This window comes from Nematolebias whitei, chromosome 20 (genome assembly GCF_014905685.2).
Source record: "Nematolebias whitei isolate Nwh7 chromosome 20, NemWhi1, whole genome shotgun sequence".
NCBI lineage: Eukaryota > Metazoa > Chordata > Actinopteri > Cyprinodontiformes > Rivulidae > Nematolebias > Nematolebias whitei.
This window is the reverse complement of record NC_056517.1, coordinates 33,592,036-33,614,392: the sequence shown is the minus strand read 5'-3', so window position 1 is coordinate 33,614,392 and position 22,357 is coordinate 33,592,036. Positions and strand designations below refer to the sequence as shown.

At 39.9% G+C, this 22,357-nt stretch overlaps 3 protein-coding genes across 3 annotated transcripts; 1 reads left to right on the top strand and 2 right to left on the bottom strand.

The window, feature by feature from the left end:
- Positions 1 to 598: 598 nt before the first annotated feature.
- On the bottom strand, positions 599 to 7,371 carry garem (GRB2 associated, regulator of MAPK1). Its single transcript, XM_037694471.1, has 6 exons — positions 7,204 to 7,371; positions 5,620 to 5,760; positions 5,345 to 5,475; positions 3,006 to 4,199; positions 1,629 to 1,786; positions 599 to 1,547 (listed from the first exon to the last, which is right to left on the bottom strand). The coding sequence occupies exons 1-6, from the start codon at positions 7,322 to 7,324 to the stop codon at positions 725 to 727; spliced, it is 2,568 nt and encodes an 855-aa protein (XP_037550399.1). The 5' UTR covers positions 7,325 to 7,371; the 3' UTR covers positions 599 to 724.
- Positions 7,372 to 7,629: 258 nt separating this feature from the next.
- ncf2 (neutrophil cytosolic factor 2) lies at positions 7,630 to 16,125 on the top strand. Its single transcript, XM_037694143.1, has 17 exons — positions 7,630 to 7,638; positions 8,740 to 8,916; positions 9,107 to 9,189; positions 9,295 to 9,403; positions 10,459 to 10,593; positions 10,805 to 10,912; positions 11,000 to 11,059; positions 11,150 to 11,193; positions 11,302 to 11,443; positions 13,077 to 13,142; positions 13,322 to 13,376; positions 13,458 to 13,498; positions 13,581 to 13,729; positions 13,798 to 13,894; positions 15,650 to 15,752; positions 15,822 to 15,918; positions 16,080 to 16,125. The coding sequence occupies exons 2-16, from the start codon at positions 8,743 to 8,745 to the stop codon at positions 15,911 to 15,913; spliced, it is 1,458 nt and encodes a 485-aa protein (XP_037550071.1). The 5' UTR covers positions 7,630 to 7,638; positions 8,740 to 8,742; the 3' UTR covers positions 15,914 to 15,918; positions 16,080 to 16,125.
- Positions 16,021 to 21,514, bottom strand: dph2 (diphthamide biosynthesis 2). Its single transcript, XM_037694142.1, has 7 exons — positions 21,447 to 21,514; positions 21,017 to 21,191; positions 20,828 to 20,940; positions 20,510 to 20,730; positions 19,257 to 19,934; positions 17,537 to 17,713; positions 16,021 to 16,179 (listed from the first exon to the last, which is right to left on the bottom strand). Exons 2-7 carry the CDS (start codon positions 21,164 to 21,166, stop codon positions 16,055 to 16,057), a joined length of 1,464 nt encoding a protein of 487 aa, XP_037550070.1. The 5' UTR covers positions 21,167 to 21,191; positions 21,447 to 21,514; the 3' UTR covers positions 16,021 to 16,054.
- Between the last annotated feature and the right edge of the window lie 843 nt (positions 21,515 to 22,357).

Here is a 22,357-nt window from a genome sequence, read left to right as displayed (position 1 = left end):
TTCGGTACGTGTTCTGACCAGTGTTGCCGTTTATTAAAGGCTTGAGGATCTTAAATGTGTTTGACTCTGAAAAATAAGAATTGGGGTTTCTTCGTTTTCTGGCATTTTTCTTTGAAACATTGGTACAATATTCTTCCTTTGGGGACTGCCTGTAAATTGGCTTTGCATAACTGATGCCAATTATTTAAAAAAAATATTGGGCCTAATTTATCAGTCGAACACAATCATTCTACCTTTAGCTTAACAGTAACATTTTCTTTTTGCATCCCTGGTACAAACACGTTCTTTTCATAACATTTAAACCAAAGATTAGCGGAGCTTGCAATAATAGCTTCATTAGTGATCATATCTTTTAGCCTTTTTATATGAAATTATGGCCTTAAAAGTCACACATAAAATATATTCTCAAATTAACTTCCGCCACGTTTTTTCTTTAGATTTCTTGAGCTGAATTACATTTTAATAATAATTTTCAAGAGTTGTGGCTAAAACGAACTAAAAGTTGACCAACAACCAACGTTTTTATCAAAGTGCCATACGGTTTGATTTTAGCAGTTAGCGGTCAGACTTTAATTACGCAGCTGTAGCGTCTTCCTCGTAACGCATCAACACAAAAACGTTCATATGTTACAAAATAAAATGCTCCTTGTGGCTTGATGTGCATAGCATACATACTGAAGGCATGATGTTCTCAGCTTCTTAACAAAATGTAGTGTTTGTACCGTTAGATCTTGGGTCTCCATCCATTTATGAACTGCACCAGCTTCTTCACCTGCAGCTTGCTTAGTCTGAAGTCCTCGGACAGAATCTCGTCGGTGAGCTGCAGGAGTAGATTCCCGTCGATCTTCTCGGACACGAACAGGGAAACAATGTCATCTGGCAAGCCGATAAACTTTAAGGATTTGGACACCTCCTCGATGGAAGTACCAGCCAGGTTTAAGGGCGGCTGCCACTCTGCAGAGGGAGGGGACGAAGGACAGTTAAAAGTTAATGGGTCATCCGTGTCCTGATCGTGTAGAACTGGTGAGGGGGTCGTAGCTTCCAGTTTTGAGTCGGGTACAGACTCCGACAGTAAGTCGGCCCATGTCTTGATGGCGTTGAATTTGGGTGTTCTCGGTGGTAAAACGGGGCAGGAGAGGCTCTGCTTAGTGTTCGATTCTTCTATCGGTTTGACTCCGTACATCCCAGCGTTGTAACTCGAAGACTTGGTGCAGATCTGGTTGGCGTACGGTTTCTGGAACCCATCACGGCAGCCCGCGTGCTCTCGCCCGTCGTAGTCAATGAGGCAGGACGTGCAGGTTCTCGGGGTCCTCTTTCTGGGGTAACTGTAGTAACTCCGGGAGCTGGAAGGCTGAAACTCTTCCGCACAGCGCGAGTCTCCTCCGCTGAAGTTATTTGGCCAGGACAAACGCGAGGAGATCCCCTCCAGCAGCAGGCTGCCGGAGGGCGACACCGTCCATGGTTCGGTGTTGGATCTACCCCAGTTACAGGGGTAGCAGGCGTGGCACTGCTCTTGTAGGTCACCTTCTTCTGGCTCACATGCTCCTCTGCAAATATAAACTACATTTAATCAGCTTGAGAAGTAACCTTGTATGACGCATCTTAAATGAAAAATAAAATGGTCTTACATGTTGTGGAGACCAGAGGAATAATAGGAGAGGGTTGGACTCTGAGCGCGAGTGTCCTGCTGCTGTGGCTTCATCGGGGTGGGTACTGATGGCAACTGCTTCACACTTCTAGGAGGGACCGGTGGAGCAGCGTTCAACATACGACACTCCTCCTTCACCTAAATGATAGTCGCGTTATTTTGATAAATACAGCGTTGAGTTGTAAAACACGAGGCTCGTGGAAGCTGTGCCACAATACAACTAATGATGTTTCACCATTTCCCTCAAACCAGAGCAAACCCTCCAACTGCTGCCTCACATTAAACCCCCTCAACATGAGGACACTGCAGATGGATCCCACTCCCCGCCCTCCTGAAGGTCATTAGTGGTCTGTATTAGTATTAGTGGATTAGTGTCAGCCTGTTCTTCATATTGAGTTTAATAAACTCCACTGTTTAAAGTTGGCTTCCTGATGTGAGACGGTAAAAGAAGCCATTTACATCAAATAAGAAAACCTGACTTTAAACAGAGGAGTAACCAAAACTCTTCTTGTGAAGGCCAGGCTGACGGAGACCACTAACGTATAAATGGAGCATCACTTGCAGGATACAGTTTTGCATCCTGGCACATTAAAGTCTGAAATGACAACACTCTTCTCATAAGGAGAAAAACATCTTGGACCAACAAGAAAAGAAGTATAATTTCTACAGGAGATAACATATTTTAAGTCAATAAAAACAATACAAGTACACCGATGTCCCCAGCTGCCAAGGGATTTGACTAGTGATTGTTTTTAGATTTTATAAGATGTTTTAGTGCAAAATATTCAATTGGGTATGAAGTTACACAGTTTATGAGAGAGGTAGGTTTTTGCTTTTATGAGACAGTGCAGAGTAACAGAGCTTGGCGAGTGGAGGGAGCAATTTTATCCACCACCAGGTACGGTGGTGGAGCCAGGGGGTGGCCAATGGTGGCCTTGGCCATTACAGATTAAGCTTTGGTTACCCCAATACCACCCCAATCATTTGAGGGAACTACACTTTTAACAAGTATAAAAACTAGAATCTGTACTTACTTCAAATGATTGGGGCATTCAGTTTACATATATATTGTAAACTGATGGTGGTAGCCATCTTGGATTTTGATGTGGCAACCCAATTTTTAATAAGGACCTTTTTTTACTCCTAGATGTATCCACATACCAAAATGGAAGTTGGTGCTGAAAAGTTTATGAACTGCTGCGACATAGAAAAAGTAAAAGTAATATTTTGACAAATATATATCACTTGTGGAGGTTTCACTGCTTTGAAAGTTGTAAAAAACTGAACAAGAGGAAAAGCAGTTTGATTCTTGTTGGAAGATGTTTTATAAAGGTTAATTGTGGTGGAATATACTCACAGCTTCAGATTTGGGTGGGACGGGTGGTGGAGTAAGAGGCGCGTCTAGACTGGTTATGGCACCAAGAGGACAGGTGACCGGGTACAAGTGTGCAGCTGGTGTAGCGCAGTCATTGTTGACGTCTCTTATTCCTTCACTGGGATAGGGTTTAGAGCTCTGCCCGGTCAAGTGATCCAACCACACCTCCTCGTACTGAATGTCCAGCTTGTTCATGTATGGATGTTGGGTTGTGCTGTCTAGATGATCCGGAAACAAGTGCTCGTTCTCTCCAGGTTCTGAATGACTGCCATCCGAACCCAGAGGAGCCCAGTCTGCACACAGTGTCATGCATCCCTGCAAGTTGACTTCGCTGTTCCCGTGAAGGTTGCTGCTGTAAACGCACACCGACAGTCGGTGGAAGGACTGCGCGAGTTCATCTCGAGCGTACGTTAAGGAGCTGGGGATCTGCATGTGGTTGGGACACACGATGGAGCCGTTGCTGCCTCCACCACAATTACCATTGCCACTGGTTTTCTTGGGGCTTTTGATATCATCGTTCCAGTCCGTCCGCACGTCCCGTACGGCACGGGAGTAATCGTCTATATCGAACTGCTCCTGGCAGAAGGAGAACCAGCGGTGTACCATGGTGTCTAACCACAGCTCGCCCTGCACCAGCTCCTCCGGGATGATAAATCTCGGCATGGCCATGTAAAAGGGGAAATGGACGGGGATGATCTTGTTGCTCCGCAGAATGCAGCACACAACCACCGTCTTGGTCTGGATGTTCACAAGTTTGTATCGATGACCCTCCCGAATGAGGTGGAGGTCGTACTGGTTGCGAGGCGGAGTGCTGGGTACGATAACGTTGACTGGGAGTCGGGTTTTCTCCACGATGTTCCTGATGACGTGCTCGCCGTCCTGCATCTGAAGCTCCAGCGGGCTGCAGGTGCTAAAGCGGCCTTTGCACTGGAAAGGCAGGCTGAGGCTCTCGTTCGTGCGATGGTTCATGCAGATCAAGCAGGGCATCTTGCCTCGACCGATCTTACTGATTGAGTTCAGCTTGCCGATCTTCTTAAAAATTGTGTTGAGTCTTGATTTTTCCTTGGAGCTCTTGGCATAGAGGAGCTCAGCTTGGCCCATTAGCGTCAGCTCGTCGCCAGTGCTTAGTGTTATGCTGTAAACTTCTGTGTCTTCGTTGCATTGCCCTGAAGCCATCTATAATGATAAATATAAATAGTGTAAATAAACCGGATGTAACCGAGCTGTTAAGGTCACTGAGTTGTGACAAAACTGAAGGAAAATACATAATTGTCACCCGAAATCACACAAAATAACAAATCGCCCAAACTTCCAGTGAAATTTGGGACTAAATTTGATGGAACTTTGCAAATGTCGTCAAAACGCACGACTTTAATGCTCTAGAATTATGGAAACTAAACTGAGAACAGTTTGAGGCGTTCCCAACAACTCTGTAAAGATAGCACCTCGCTAAACTGCAACTGTTGGAGACGAGGTGGCAACTCAAGGAAAATGAAATATTTTTATTGCAGTATTGCAGAGTGTTTGGGACCAAATGACCAGTGAGCCGTGCAGCCGCAATTCCATAACCAAGTTTTAAAATTCATACCTTGTTTTTGTTCATGCGACTTGCAAATTTATAATCTAAATTATTATGCAATTTAGTCAAAGTGTCTCAATGGATTCTCATTAAATGTTTGTCTCCAATTAGTCTCAATTTGGTTTTGTCAATTGAAGTATTCTAGAGTTGTCTGATATTACTTTATACTCACAAAAACTACATTGGGACGATCGCACTGATGGTAGGTACCAACGGAGCTACTTCCAAAGTAGACTGCTGCCGTCTTGAAACAGCTCCAGACTTCCAATTATTTGTGCAAACAATATGATTTAAGCGTTGTGTTATCACCAGTTTTACATTATATTGTTCTTCTGTCAGAAATATTAAAAAATTGCTGCCAGGTGTGACCCCTGGATGTACCCAAAATTCTAGTATCGCTACTTTTGCTGCTATTTACGTCTAAATAACCATATAAATGCATATAATTGACCAAGTAATGCTTAATTGACAATGATTTAAAGGTTTTTTAAACTATTTTGTGTGAACAAATGATTTAATGACCACAGCCATCCACTTTGTTCTAATCTGGTCAGAATTAAATTGTCTTCAAGCTGGTGTTTTTCAACATGTAAGATGTTTGCAACATTACCACAAAAAAACAACAACTTCCAAAGATCTGAGCTCTCTTTTTACGGGTTAAACTGTAGTAAATATATTGATAGAACTGGTATTTATGTCCAGTATCACAAACTATCCAACCTATCAGAAGGATTTACTGCACCTTAACATTAAAAGTGATTTCCTCCATGACGTACACCCTCTCAGGAAACGCTTTGGCCACTTCCTCCACACTGTTGAAATACTGCACAGGCTCCTTGACATCTCTGTCCTGCTCCAGCAGCTTAAACTGACCTAAAAGAAAGGAAAAAGAAACATTTCAGTGCAACTAGAATGTGCCACCAACCCATAGGAGTTGGATGATTAGCTTTGCTTTGACTTTTATAAGTTTATATTCAGAGAACAGGGGTCACAACATCTTTATTAGCTGGAGCTTACCTTCATAATGAACAGGGATCTCTATTTTGGGCCCAATCACGTAGTGTCCCTCCTCCAGGCTGTGAGCGGTGATGGTTGTCCACTGACGGCAGGAATGAATCAAGAGGTAGTCGTTGTCCCTGAGCCCTTCCACCAACTGACCTGCACAAACCACATGAACAAACATTTACAAAACCATCAAATGTCAAACCAAGCCTCATGTGATTCAGTTAGTTTGTCTGGCTAAGAAAAATGCCAAAGATATCTGGAGTCTTTAATTTATGGCCTGATTCGTAAAGGATGCTGACACCAACCTAACAATCAATAAGCACGACTTATACAAGTGTTTCTATTTTTATGCGGCACACTCCACTCAGCAAAGGGTTCATGGTTACTACACATTCATTATTTATAATCCAGACCTATTCAGGCTCAGTTTTACAACTTTATTTTGATTTTTGGACCATTTTTGACATCCAATTATAAATACGAACTATACACAAAATATTAATAGATGATTGTCTGATTTTGTACTAAGTCTGGTTCTTATCACAGGGTTCAAATTTGATTTATGAGCTTTATTTTGTACATCTAGCTCAGAGTTTAACAGACAAATCAGGGTATCTTGTGACTGTCAAACTGTGTAAAATTAGACAAATGATAGCACATATTTGAACTTTTATCTTTTGATGAACAGAGAATTTGTAAACATTTTAAGGAGGCAAACTTGTGTAAGAAAGAGTATGTTTTAGTGCTCCAAGTACAAGTTAAGAATGATGGTCGCGGCTACTACCATGCCAAATTTTAGCTAAAAATCTCACATTCACCAAGTTGTAGCCATCATTGTATTTCAAAAGATAGCCGTGGTGACCATCTTGGCTTTGAAAGGTAATCTGGTGTAAATGTAAATCCTCTAACCAATATTTGATTTGTTTGTCTAAAGAATCTGAACAGAATCTGCTTTCCCTTTTCCAAACTTAAAACCTAGAAAATACTAAAAGCAACTTCTAGGAACTCCGTTTACACCAAGAACACCACTAGTAAAATCACAAAATGTAAATAAACTCTAAAAATAATTACTAGTATAATTGAGGCTTCTTCACTTAGATCCATATGCTCAATCCTAACAGCACTGTGTTTATTAATAATTTAACTCTTACACTGAAACATGTCTATAAACATTTTATTTTGCAATTAACACTAATTAATCTATTAAAGTGTCTATTAATCCATGAACTGCGACTGTCATTTCGTTAAACAGTATAATATATTCTTAGACATGGACAAAAACACATCTTAAAGTAGCTAAAATGAATTAATATTAAACAAGTGTTTCCTGAACTGTTTACTCTGCGGATGTATACAAAGTGACAACACGTGCATTTATTATAATGCACACATAATAAAGTTAGTGTGCTGAAATTATGTGCGGTTTTTCATGCAGATACGATCCTTTGATTATTAAAGAAAGCCGTGAAAATGTATTGTGAACAAAAAAGGCAGCGCAAACTCAAACTAGCGACAGAAACGAGCAAATATTTGTCAGCTGAGCTTCAGCTAGCGCTAACGTGCTAACAAACTTAGCATTACAACACAGCTACTTGCCGTTATCCAGCTTGACAATCTGTGGCAGTTTATAAGCACTGACGAGCTGATCTAAAGGCAAAGACGTCGAGCTCCATGTAACATCTTTTAAATTCTTGTACAGCATTGATCCAAGGTTCATCTTGTTAGCTTGTGTTAGCCGACCGTGGAGTTAGCCGTATGCAACACGGGAACAAAAACGGTGCTCAGAGCTAACAAAATAAGTTTGGTAGCTACTTTTTATCTACTCATATTAAACATGGCATGATTTTTTTTTATATTAAGTTTGGCATATCTTATTTTTGCATTTGTTCTACGTATCGTAAAGATCCGCTGTCTGGTAAAGTAGCTGAGCCATGTTTGTTTGGCTAGCAACGAGCTACAGGAAAAATATTACTTTTTCAAAATATGATCACAGTCTATTTAAAAACGAAAAGAAATGTCTTATTTTTAGGAGTATGCTAATTTAATCCTTATGCAACATATAAATAAATACTCTGTGCAATATTTTGTAATAAAAGGTTTAATATTTTGTAAGTAACGACCACTGCTCAATCAGAAGACTTTTATTTTTAAGGGAACAGACCGGAAGTAGCGTTGAAAGTTCTCAAAGATGCCTTGTGAAATTTTAAAATAATCATGTCAATTTTAACAATAATAAAATGTACATTACTTATACTTAAATAATTTATTGATTTTAATTGTTCATATTATACTGAATTATTATAAAGTACACATTTTTAATACTACCCTTGTCCAAGCAAAGTCCAAAAGTCAAATTATATCAAAGCGATCTTATTTGTTTATTTATTCATTCTTTTTTTTTTTCCAACACGTTTCACAGAAATTAATGCAGCTTTAAATGCTATAAACAAAAGTCACAAAAGTAATTTGTCTTAGAAAACGGAAAACAATCAGTACTTTTATTATTGCAAAACAAAATTATATATTTACATCAGGGATTCAACATATAAGATAATATGCGACACCCAACATTTCACATAGGCTAAAATATGTACATCTGCACAGAAAAAGTAATAAAAAGATCACTTTTTAAATACCGTAATTAATTACATAATATAAAGTAAGGTAAAAAAAAAATGTGTCAAGCTTTAAATGATTTTTTTCTATTATATGAACAAGTAGTGCACACGTATTACAAAACTTCTGGGTGTAATAAACAGAATTATGAATCCCTGACACACAGCTGATGTGACAAAATTTCATTTGTAAAACTCTGAGGGATCAGATGCTCAAATCTTAAACAAACCCAGACTTGTGACCTCAGATTTGGTGATTAAAAGCAGTTCTCTCTAATATTCTTAGGACTAACTTGTAAAATTTTTGGTTTTATCCTCATTTAGGTTTAAAACGTATTGCTTTTGCGTTTATTTACTGTTTATAAACAGACAACGATGGAGTTAAAAGTAGAATTTAAAGAGCTTGCTGAAAAGACTGTAGAGAGCAGGAAGATGCTCAACAGTCATACTTCCTGGTTTATCTGGTACAAATCAGAAGAACTTCCCTAATTCAGTCTCAGTGAAGCAGCAGGCAGAGAACATGTCTTTTGTGGACACTCTGAGACAGTGGGACGAAGCCGTAACCTGCGCCAACAGGCAGGAATGGTCAGAAGCACTCAGGATTTTCCTGTCCATCCAAGAGCCAATCTCCAAAATCTGTTTCAACATCGGCTGCCTTCAGCTTCTGGACCAGGACCTGGATGCTGCAGAAAAGGTACGTCTGGACGACAATAAAAGACTGTGATGTTTTCAATTAACTGTGTGCCTCTGTGAGGAAAATCGTCTGGACTCTGCCGATAAGGCTGAGGTGAAACCCGCTTTTGTAAAGTGCAAGTCACCGTGAAAGAAGAAGTACCACCTTTCTGTTGTTTTAGAGGAAGTTGCTGTTTTCCGTTGTTTCTCAGGCGTTTGATTGCAGCATACGCAAGGATGAGCATCTGGCGGTCGCCTTCTTTCAAAGAGGAATCACCTTCTACAAAAAGAAAAGGCGAGCTGCGTCCAAGCCTGCTCCCTAAACAATGCAGTGAACTAATCATGCATTTTGGTTTATGATGTGCAACAAATAATTTTCTCAGTTTCTCCTGGTTTGAAGGTACGAGGAGAGTTCGGCCGATTTCCAGAGAGCCTTTAAGGCCCTGAGGGGCAACCAGCTGATAGATTACAAAGCTCTTGGTCTCAGATACATCCTCTACGCCTGTGAGGTAAGAGTTCAGCACCTCTATCATCTATTCAGTTAAAAAAATAAGTCACTTTTCCTCTTTTGCATCATTTAAAACTTGCACCTCCTTCACAATTTTACACACTGCAGCTTTATAGAGTTGGAACTTTTAGTGGAATGACAGATACTTTCCCCATAGAATATGATGGGATTTAGGCTAAACATTTTTGTAAGTTTTAAGTTGTTTTTCCGCATCTTAGCAAAAACCCAGGTGAAGAATGCATTAAAACATGCGACTCAATCGAATTGTGTGCTAAATGAATTTATGTAATATCACACCATAAAACGGGGCTATTCAACTGGCGGTCCGGGGGCCAAATCAAGCCCTCGGGAGAGCTCAGTTCGGCCCACCAATGGGTTCATTTTTAAATAAATCTAGATTTTAAACAGTAAAATACTTACTTAATGACAATAACTGCTGGATGTCTGACCCCTGAGCGCTTGTCTTTCAGTAACTGTGGCCCCGTGAGTAATTAGTTGAATAGTCCTGAAACATTAAAAATAAAAACACCATAGAAACATCATTCATAGTTTAAACGGGTCGCAGGATGTTGAACTTTACGTGACTGAATTAGAGGTTTGAGATCTTTAACTTGTTTTTTAAACACAATTGCAGTTTGTATTTTGTGAATTTGTGGAAATTTTACTACAGAGTATTCAAACTTTGACACTTCTTCACACGGTTTAATCATAAGGTGCGCCGTGTTGTCCTCCTTCACCCACGGTGTCTCACTGCGGTAGATAATTGTTTCTCAAATCGCCTTCAAAGTGCAAAGTGCACACACCAAAACTCTCATTGACTTCCACTGTGTCTGAGCTTTACGTTTCCTCTGCAAACCAGAGCTCTTTTATTTTGTCATATCTCCTCCATAAAACACTAGAAAGAAAAATGGACACATATGACCATCAGAAACTTCAACTAACGTGGAATTTCTTCAGAATTTTTCTTGTTTTCAATTCCATTTAGTAACGTCAAGGACTTGATTACATTACTGACAAACGTCTAAATCAGTCTCATTACATCACTTCCTGCTGCAGGTCCTCCATAATGTGGCCCTGGCTGAAGCTCAGCAGGGAAACTGGGAAAAGGCTCAGGAGAACCTCGTCAAGGCGCTCGACTACAAGACTGAGACCAAGCTCGGCATCATCGACAGAGCTCTGCAGTCCACTCTGGTCGGTTAGAATCCAAATGACCAACATGTATTTAAATATTCACTATAATTTAATCTAATAACTGCAGTGCACACATGTAGTTTTAGTCATTGTAAACAGAACTTTTTTAGCCCCATTTACGTTGATGTGCTCCTGCCTGCTCAAGATGTAAAATGCACAAAATGCACAAGAAATAATTTAATTAATCCTTGTGATTAAATTTTTGTGACAGAAACAAAAGCTTTTCAAACTCGTCGAGTTCCCTTCGAAGATGATGTTCAAACCAAACAAGCACTACGTCGCTGAGCTGGAGAAAAAGGACTACCTGGGCAAAGCTAAGGTAGCTTTTATTATGGAAAGATTCATGTTTTATTACCAATGAATTTATCTGTAGAAGGTACCTACATTCACTTCATGTCATCGTCAGGTTGTTGCTTCCGTGGTTCCTCAGGATGAATTCTCTGGATTTGCACCGTTACAGCCACAGGTAACTGAAAATCAATCGTCCTGTGTTTCATTTCATTTAAAATATAGAACAGGGAACTGATTAACGATTAACTGAATGTTTGATGTTCAGGTTGAAGGTGGTCCAGCTACTCCAAAAGAACCTGAGGTTCTGAGGTAAACCTTTAAGGCTGAGCTAATGCTAAACACCCAGCATCCTGTGGTTTCATTGTTGAATAGCTGTTTTTTGTTAGATTTGACCTTGTGGACATGTTGGTTTCTCAGAGCTTTAAAAGGAGAGCCCCACACCGTGCTGTTTGAGTTTGATCCTGAGACCAATGACGAGTTGGCCGTAGTGCCGGGCAACATCGTGTTCGTGTTGCAGAAGGGAGCTGACAACTGGGCGTACGTGGTCTTCAACGAAAGGGTAAGCCTGAAAACTTGTAATGTTACTGTAACATTTAGAGTTGAACTTTATATATATAATTTTTGCACAGATGGTTGAAGCTTTTGGATTTTTGGACATTTTTCTGACAGAATGTTTACATTAGGAGTGTAATGATGTTAAACTTGCCAAATTTTGTTCCAGTCAAATTCCTCTTAGTCCTTTTTTACATACAAATATGCATAAAACTACCAGTAGTATTTTTTTAATTTTTCTTTAACCCCTCACTGTTATGTGAATAAGTTTGCACACACCCAAACACTCATTTTATTTCATATCCTGATGCATGCTCAATAATCCAGGTAGAAAAATAAAAAAAAAAGTCTGAGGACCAGACTTAACTTTTTTAGATCATTTTGATCATTTTATTTCAGTTAAAAATATAGATCTTCAAACTAGAAGGTTATTTTTTATATCATATTACAGACAAAAAACAATTTAGACTGATTAAAATTTACGAGTGATCAACAGAACCTCCTGCCGGCAACAGTTCAAGAATGATACTAGTTGATAGCTTTTGTCTAGTTCTGGTTGTAGCTCCGCCTCCTCCCTCGGTGCCCCAGAAAAGGCGGGAATCACTATGGCAACAGTAATTGTCAAGAGTCTGGGTCACTGCTTGTAGGTGTAGCTCCCCTTCTTCCTCCTGCCCCACAAAAGAAGCGGGAATCACCACGGTAACCAATGACTCAGCAGATTCTGGGTCCCTGAATCTTAAAAGGGATCTCCAACTGGTTGGAAAAATAGACCTAATTTAATAAAGAATCGCTTCAGCTATAAAAACAAGATCGTAAACATACTGTAGGTTAAGTTTTAAAAAATTTATGACACACGAACGTCGTCATAGTTTTTTACATTGCAATGCATTCTGGGTAAATTATATAGACAGATTGTCCCAGTGCGAGCTCCATTTAGCTTGAATGTTTGTTTTTTGGCAGAACTAATACATAGATGACGTTAACTCCAGACCAAATAATAAGAATAAGTTCAAAAGCTAATACATTTGCTTCAGAGCTAATTTATATATAGCATCAACTGCAGAGCTAATAAATTAAAAACCACAAGTTTATCACCCTTTGATCGTTTCAACCCATATTGTACATAAGAACTAATACAAAATAAAAGTTTGTCACGTTATAACTTTACAGCCTCGACTCCCTGTGCTTTAGTCTCCACTACAACCGATGTCATGGCCCCAGAAGTCCTTCCGTAAAAAATGTAATAAACGTAGATTTTTTAAAAAATAAGGAGTTTTCACGTTTCTCAAACAACTTTTAGAAGAATAGAGAGAAAACATGTGTTGCCAACATGTGCTGGACTAAGATCCATTTAAATGTTGTGCAGGTTCTCCTTTGTTGTATCATTCCATCATGGCTGCCTCCCAGAATCCTGTAGAATTATAGTGTTTGTCAACATTAAGGACAATTTAATTTAAAAAATCTTAAATCTTTAAAACCCTAAAGGGCAAACAGGTTGAGATTTTAACCTGGAGTTGTCGATACTCTTGAAAATAAGTCAGAAGAATGTAGCTGTATTGAAACTTATCAAACTTTCTTCAGTATTTTTCTATTTTTATTCTGATTTGAAGTGATATTGACGAGTGTGATGTCCATTACAGAGGGGACTTGTTCCTTACAATTACCTCGAACGCTTGGAAATCTCAGTGGCCTCTAAACAAAACAAGGTAACGCTTTTAATTTGAAATTTGTACGAGTTACTTCTTGTTCAAACATATCTAAAAGGTTTTATTCATAACATTGTCCAAACGTTTGACTGGCATTGTGCATTTATTGCATTTTTTTTAATTAAACTTCTCTCAAAAACTTAACATTTTTGTGTGTTTTGAATGGAAATGACCTTCAGAGTTTAGCCAGACCTCTGAGTCGAGAACCACCAACCAGACCTGAGAGGATTCAAGGTAGATTCCCACACACACACCAATTTTCTTGTTTACCATAGAACAGTGTTCCCAATCCTCATTTGATTTACGTCCTGTCAGGTCTTACTCCAGGTGAGAGAAATGGAAGAACTCAGCAGAAGGTCCGTGCACGCTGCGTTTCATGAAGTTAAAATGTTCGATCGATGTGACTTAACATCCACCGTGTGTCTCTCTTAATATCAGATGGAACAGCCAAAAGATAATTCATGCCACATTAAAATCCATTTCACCTTCAACTTCATCGTCTCTGTACCTTCCGGGTCTCCCCATGTGATCCTGATGGGGAAGATCAGCAAGAAGCTGAATCTCCCTCCTGCCACCATCTGCTTAAGGTACATTTAAATTACCACCGGTGTAGTTTACCGTTTTTCTACTCGAGCTTATTTTCTTTTAATTTCAGCTTAGACTCGAGTGGGAAGCAACTCATCGATGCCAACACAGATCTGTGGAGCCAGGCCGCTGGAGGACGCATCACGCTGTGGTGCAACACCAAAGAGGTAAAAATCAGCTCATCTATTTTTACATTAATGTTTGCTAATTTTTAAAGAAAATTTAAAAAGAATGTTTCCATTGACTGAAACGCCAAGACTCTTAAATAAAAGGCACCTTAAAACTGCAATGCTAACAGTGAATAAATGTTGAAGTGAGGTTCAGTGGAAAGCTTATGAACAAGTATCTTACCTGCTGTGGATCGCTCTGCGAGCTACCTCAGTTTGCAGAAACGCTGCTTATTTCCTGAAGCTCGGTGAAATTATTTTAGTGGCGTTGCTTTTAAGACTCGACGAAAAGTTACTGGTCAGGAAAATTCATAAAGAAACGAAATCCACACAATATTTTTTCTGTTTAAAAAAAGTGCAGTTTGTTTACCTACTGAAACAGCTGACGTGATGTTTACAGAAAATCCATTAGGGTGGAGACAAGTTTGATGTATTTACACTTAGATTTGCTGAGAAAAGTGCTTTGTTTACAATGAGCGCATGCCCGCACTTCAAAATTAAATGAACAACCAGCGTAAACACTATCAAATGGCACCATTTGATATACCGTATTTTTTTGCTGTTTAAGTCGCACTTTTTGCATAAATTAGCATGCCCTGCGACTTATACAGCGAAGCGACTTATATATGTTTTTTTTCTCATATTTATAACCCAATTTTTGGCTGAGATCTGACGATTTCATTAATTCTGACATGGAAAATATTGAACACTACCATTTTCAGCCACTAGAGGGCAGTTGAGTAATATGGCAAGCCAAGTGTGTCATTAATAGGTAAAAGTGGCTATTAATGAGACACTTGGCTTACCATACCATGCCACCTTCGTCTCGCTCCGGAACTCCTGGAGCAAACGTCAAATAAGCTGCATTTCGCCACGACGCCCAGGCGACCTGCAGCTGATTTGACCATTTATTAAGGAAAAGTTAAACTGAGACACACCTTTACTATAACGTCAAGCAAACAAATAACTGTTTTTAGGAGGTTATCTTGTTGAAGTCCTCCTGTGCACGCTCCCCCGGCTGCCATTTGGCAGCTAATCGATTTTTGGCACAACACCGGCCCACATTTCCGAGTGGTCAGCGGTATCGCATAACAAACACGTCCCGCCAGCGGTGACGCCTAATAGATGCGACTTATACGGCGGCGCGACGTGTACGGCGGCAAGTACGGTAGTTAAGAAAAATAAATTTACGTTTGATTTTTTTAAGTTTGCACTGAAAACCTTCAAGACGGCAGCAGTCCACATTAATCTTGGTCTCGCTCGGACTAGCCATTAGCTTGTTTAAACCTATGAAATAACTTGTTTGTTTAATAGGTTTAAACATTTATATCCGTCAGTTTCAGAATATACACGATCATTCGAGCAAAAATATTATTATTAAATAATTTTCCCTGCAGGAAGCAAGACTAGCTGTTAGCTCATCAAATCTGTCAGAATTACGTTATATCACTAAACAGCTATCTGCAACAGGTAAGACACTGTTAACATTTTAAAGAAACAGGTCCAGATGACATGATTTAACCATTTTTGTTCCACAGAACTTGCCATTAAAACAAATTGACCCAGTATGACATTTTTTATTTTCGCCCGCTGCCTTGCATGCCAAAGTTTTAACCAACAAACTAAATCAATGACTCATATTTTGCTAACAGAGGCTAAATAAGAAATGTCTAAAAGGGAGCACATCTCAAGCCATCAGGTTTTAGTAAAATATGTAGTTTTTGTTATTTTTTTTCCTAAAGTTTATATTTTTAGCCACAGAAAGAGATCCGGTTCATGGCACTTCACTCCTACAAGTCATCGAACCCAGAGGATCTGAACTTTCAGCAGGGTGACACCATCAAGCTTCTCTCCAGAGGTATATTTAGAAATTTAAGGTCATTTATTCCCCATACGTGATTCTAAACCGTTTCTCCCCCCACCTCAGTGAACCAGGACTGGTTGGAGGGGCAGTGTAATGGGAACACCGGTATATTTCCTGCAGCTTTCGTGGAGGAACTTCCTGTGAACGGACAGTAACTCCTGTAAATACTTTCGCCTAAACAAGTTATGGTGATAAAAAAAAATTAAAACCAAACCTGTTTTTAAATTAAGGAAATCTTTAATACTTTGGTTCAGCGTCTAGTTTTTAGATGCAGTTTTAAATAATCTGATGAATTATCACGATGCTCCTTCTTCCTCGTAGGCGATGGCGATGCCTCTCCTGCCCTCCACCGCCTTCACGACCGGCGTCTCCCCCAGTTTCTGCTCCAGGCCCCGCCAGCTCCGAGCCGCTAGGAAGGAGGCTGGAAAAACCACGAGGCCAAAAATACAGTTTGATACAGCCGCCCAACTGCTTCTGCACCACAGACCAGTTTCATGAAAGACAACTTCCCAACGACGCGTTGGGCAGAGTTACATTTTACTTGCAGGGATTAAATCTGAAAAAATCTCCTGACTGAATATTTTCTACACCTAGAGGTTGTACTGTGTACATGATCTTAGTAAAAGTACACAGTGTACTGTGTACATGATCTTGGTGAAAGGACACAGTATACTGTGTATGCAACCTTGGTAAAAGTACACAGTATACTGTGTATGCAACCTTGGTAAAAGTACACAGTATACTGTGTATGTGGCCTTGTTAAAAATACACATTACAATGTGTACGTGGCCTTGGTTAAAAGTACACAGTATACCGCGTATGTGACCTTGGTAAATGTACACAGTATACTATGTATGTGGCCTTGGTAAAGTACACAGTATACTATGTACATGGCCTTGGTAAAAGTACAGTATACCGCGTACGTGACCTTGGTAAATGTACACAGTCCAATATATTTTTTTAAGTTTTTGCACAGAAAGTCTTTTGCAGATTATAAATTAACTTAAAATTATTTTTTCTTTTAATTTGCCAGACTGACAAGATTTTCCCCCTAAAATTATTTCATGAACCAATTTAATACAAGAGGCACGGTGGCTCAGATTGATAGAGCTGCCGCCTCTCAATGAGAAGGTCGCCGGTTCAAATCCCGGTCCAGGGGCCTTTCTGGGTGGAGTTTGCATGTTCTCTCCGTGCATGCGTGGGTTTTCTCCGGTTACTCCCGGTTTCCTCCCACAGACCAAAAACATGCATGTTAGGCAGATTGGTAACTCTAAATTGTCCCTAGGCGAGAGAGAGAGTGTCTCGTTTGTCTCCATGTGTCCCTGTGATGGACTGGAGACCTGTCCAGGGTGTCCCCCGCCTCTCACACAGTGACTGCTGGACATGGGCACCAGTGATCCGAAAATGTAAAAAGTGGCTAAAGATAATGGAGGGATCGATGTACTCATGTTAGCTTGCAGGTTTGCTCGAACATGAAAAATACCTGAATTATGTGCAGAAAGTGCAAACGAACACGCTAAGATAAACGACTTTGCAGACTGATGTATGTAAAGTATTTATATGGGATTTTTAAGAGATGTGGTATTTCTATTTGTGTGTGGACCTGTACCAAATGATACAAGATATCGGTCCTTGGCCCAGTGGATGGGGACCCTTGGTTTAATACATGTAATTTTCTATCCTGGCTACCCCTCAACATGTAAAACAACTCGGCTGTATTCATGCTAAATTCACAATAAATCCATATTTAATGACTGTAACGAGCGTTTGTGTCGTACCTGCTGAGTTTGTGTTGGCTACAGTCAGAGTCTGGTTCCTGAGGACCACGGAGGATCCTGATGAGTTCTCTGCAGGGTCACGGTTCAGGTTCTGGCTTCGCAGAGCTCCAGTGATCAAAGAAACATCCGTCTCATCGTCATTCTGCTCATCAGACAAAGGAACGTGACTCCGACCGCCTGTGGAAAAGATTTTTATTAACTCAAACAAAATAAGTTACATATTTAATGTTTTTGGTCCATTAAAACCAATATTTGTATTAGAGTTGCTCAAATGATGATGATTATTTATAGTTTCTAATCTCTAAGATTAAAAGAGCTTTTTTTTTTGCCAAATTAGCAATTTTATTCTTCAGAACAGATAAAAATAAACTTTTAGCAAACACTTTATCTTACATCTGCACACAATCTGAAAATTACTGAAGTCCCAGCAGTCTAAGCTGCAGTGTACAGAACATTTTAGAGAAAATACTTTTAAAAATGTATAATTTGAAGATCAACAATGAGTCTCTTATTCTGAAAGATTGAAGGGGATTTTGTAGTTTATCCAGTAAAAGTTAATGATCCGCAGCTATACGAGAATAAAAGAACGAGATTCACTTGAAACAGTTTCTTCCCCTCCTGATTTCTACATTTATCCCAAAACTAAAAAAAAAAAAAATTAAATTCTCAACATTTGTTTTCTCCTGCGTGCCCCAAATATTCTGCCATAAATAAACAAACATACTGGAAGTGAAATTGTGTCCAAATATTTATTTAAAAAAAAAAAGGTGCCTCCATTAGAAATAACGACTTTAACGCCACAGGCATGAACTAAAATCTTATTTTGAAAAATGACAAACAGTTTGGACTGAATCTTGGAAAATCTCAAGCAATCTGTAAACTTTCAAAGAGTGTCTTAGGAATGACTCTCAGCTACTACCACGCCTAACGTTAGCTCAGCGTCTGTAAAACCGACTAAGTTGTAACCGTGTTTGTGTCAAAGTCAGTTGGCTGTGGCGGCCATCTTTAATTGGAGTTTACACGTTAATGAGAAAACAAAAGTTTTCAATGTGACCATCGGACCCGGCAGTAGAGCTGTCATTTATAACCCGGGCCCGAAGCCCGGCCTGGCCCGAATTTGGGCCGGACCGAGCCATAATAATCTGCTGGATGGGCAGGCCGGGTCGATGTCGGGCTTTTGATTGCATCAGCAGACTCGCGTGGCTGGCAATCCAATTATATGGCAACGTGGCTTGCCATACTTTCCAATTATATGGCAACTTGGCTTGTCATACAATCACAGCTGCACCGGCAGATAAAATAAAGTTCAGTTAAGCTTCAGATGGGACTCCCCAAACTGCCAGGAAGCGATCCATCACCCAAATGGACGTTCAGCAGCTGGAATCAGCGGTCGCATGACCCAAACAGGTTAGAACCCAAAGCAGACATGTCGGAGCAGGGTCCATGTCTGAATGATGCAGAAGCAGGGATTTAATGTGCTTTGACAGCCACGAAAGGACAAACACCCCCCTCAGCTCTGATCTTCTGCCCCTTTTCGGCCGCACGCGTCCGACTGTTAATAACTATATAAGAGGTCAAAGCTCAATTAAAATTATCCGGGGGGAGGGCGGGGGGTGTCCAGACCTGTAATTCCTGTTAATTTGTCGGGTCGGATGGGGTTAAAAAATTATGGCTACGGGCTGGGGTGGGTCGGATTTTTTGGGCCTGAATGCAACTCTACCTGGCAGGAGGTGTCGAAAGTCCGTGACGTACTCTTCGGACCACTCCCTCTTCCTGTTGCAGGCCACCTCCATCTCGAACGGCGTCACCACGGGTTTGAAGAACTCCCCCGAGTCCAGCAGCGAGTTCTCGGGACACGCCACGAGCACGAACACGTCGATCTCCAGGAAGTTGGCGAGCTTCGGCACGTTCAGCTTCCCCATGGCGAACACGTAGCTCCTCTTCCCGGCCCGGTGGATCGTCTCCTTCAGCTGCTGAATGACGGCGAGGTAGTCGGCCACGCCCAGCGTGCCCACCAGGATGCCCACCACGCCGGCGTCTTTGGCCCGTTCTATGGCGTAGTACCGCTTCATCAGAGCGCGGTTGACGTTTACAGACTCCATCCTCCCCGTCGACGACACGGGATCAAAAGAGCAGAACGAGCAGCGGTTCCACGTCATCATGAAGTTCCGTAAGGTCGCCCCCTCCTGGCCAATATAGAACATCCGGTAATCCGTTAGGCTTGTTCCACTTTTCAGGGAGAAATGCCGTCCGAACTGACGGATCAGCCGGTGGTTTTCTGAGAGGCCGGGGTCATCGGTTTGTTTTAATCCATGAGCGAGGCTCTGCTCCCCTTCCACAACGAGCTCCGAGGCCACGAGGTTCGGATAATCTGCCGAGAGACGCGCCAGAAGATCATCTGAAAACAGACAAGATGGGGTCAAAGGTCGTGACTCGTAACGTCTCACAAATCTCCACCAAACACAGCAGGGCGGTCGATCCGTTTATCCAGACAGGATTTAAAATAAACCGGATAAATTTTGTTGTTCGCTCAAATTCAGTGTGAAAGCTTCAACTTAAAGAAGCTGAAGCAAAAGAAGTAGCAAAAATTTATATTTAACAAAACATTATCTAAAAGCTAAAGTAGCAAAATGCTAGCTTAAAAGGGGATAATCTACCTAATATGTAAAAGCAACCAAAATGTATTAAATTGAGATTTCTTTGAAGGAATTCAAAACATTTTAATGAACTTCTATATAGAAATAATTTTGTAAATTAGGAAAAATATTTAGAAAAGTAAAAAAATGACAAATATACAAAAGCCGTAGCCAAATGTACCTGGATGAGCCGAACATTTTGACGTATTGATGGCTACAACAGCACAAAGTACGCAGACGTACAGAAGAGGAGTCAAAGAATAAAGGGAAACAGGATCAGCAGCGTGCGAATGCTGACTCAGCGTTCATCGTACGATGCCTTCATGGTGAATCGTACCAACAGCGTGACAATAGTTGACGTCGTAGAGGAGGATGACGAGCGCTTGAGCGTCGGGGTGAAGATCTCTGAAGGAGGCAGCGCAGAGTTCCACGTCCAGCGGTCTTCTCTCGAAGACGTACCTCACAGGAAGTCTTCTGGAGAGGCTGAGGCAGGCGCCGCCGTAGTGTACAACACAATCAGCGCCAACGTGTTCGGCTGCGACTTCATCCACACAGCAGCTGGAAAGAAGAGTTAAAAATATGATTCTGCTCAGTAACTTAAAGCTACTCCGATGATATAAACAAAATGTGCAACAATTTATAAAATAACTCTTACCTGCCGTAAGACGTGTCTCCTAAAATATATATCTTGGCTTGACTGTTTCTCTCAATCTCTTCAGCTACTGCCACTGAATCAACCAGCAGCTCATCAGGGAACTGCAGAGCAACCTGGAAATATCAACTCATTTAATGCTAACATCAAAAGCAACAAAATCTAAATTAAAAAAACATTTTAAGTTCCCACCTTTCCAAAGTTACGCTCTCGAATGAACTCGCAAGTCTTTTTAATCTGATACAGCTCTTCAAGATCTTCCTGCGGGGTGTTTTTCTTCACTTTCACCTCCGACACTCGCTGAATTACAATTTCCGAGCTGCTACTGAACGCATCAGCCATGATAACAGGAGCCGCAACAAAATGTCTGAAAAAACAAAGAAACATCGTTTATTGAACAGCGCAGGACATTGGTTGAAGAAAATAGATAAAGTTGAACTCGACTGCCCAAACCAGACACGGTAAAAAATAAAATAAAATAAAACCTCATTTATCTTGAAAAAAGCAGGACTACATGTTTAGCAGTAGCTGTTAGCTTAGCCGCTAAACGAACAGACTTAAATTGTTTGTTTAATTACAGGTAAATGTTTATAACTCGCGTTTTTATAAAACATTAACTCACATGTTGCATCCTAATGTCACGTATGTAGCGATAACCTGTAAAACGTTCCTAAGAAACACACGTGAGCGGACAGTAAGACACTTCCGGTTCAAATGGTTTTTCAAAATAAACTAACAATAACTAACAGGATGTAATTTTTTTTTTCTGGATATTTTGCCATTTTTAAACTAACATAAATCTAATTTTATATCCAGAATATAGTCAGAAAGTTGGAAAAAGGCTTGTTTTTGTGACTTATTCCTGCATATTTGTCTTTCTTTTAAAAATATGTATATTTATTTGTCCAAAATTTTGCCCAAACGCTTTTGAACAAATAATCTCTGATTCATGTCTTTAAAATTCTTGGACATAAAGTTGGTTTTAACTAAACTATTTAGTCAAAATTCATGCAAAATATCAAACACAAGCTAAACAATCTTCAGATGCATGTTGTTTTGTTTTAATATATATATATATATATATATATATATATATATATATATATATATATATAATGACATTCGTGTCCAAAGGCAGCAATTTTAGATGTTTAATATTCCTGGACATTTTATAAAAACGATAATAAAAAAAAACTATTTTTAGTCTAAATTAGATATAGTTTTTAGTATTCCTGAATATTATTTTTTTTTTTAGCTAAAATTTTTGTCCAAATTTTAAACAAACATTTGCTGGACCAAGGTTAGATGCATCATTTTAATTCTTGAATATTAGCGTATTAATCTTTTTAAATTTATTTTAAATGCAAATTTGTGTCCCAAACATGAACAGGAAGTTGCCAAACTAATAGTAGTTTTTGTAAGAAATATCCCTAAATATTAGCCGTCTTTAGAAATGTGCTATAGAAATCATACAGAAAACACCTTTAATGATTATTTAAATATATTGTTTTGCTGAAGGAAAATTCTTTGAGC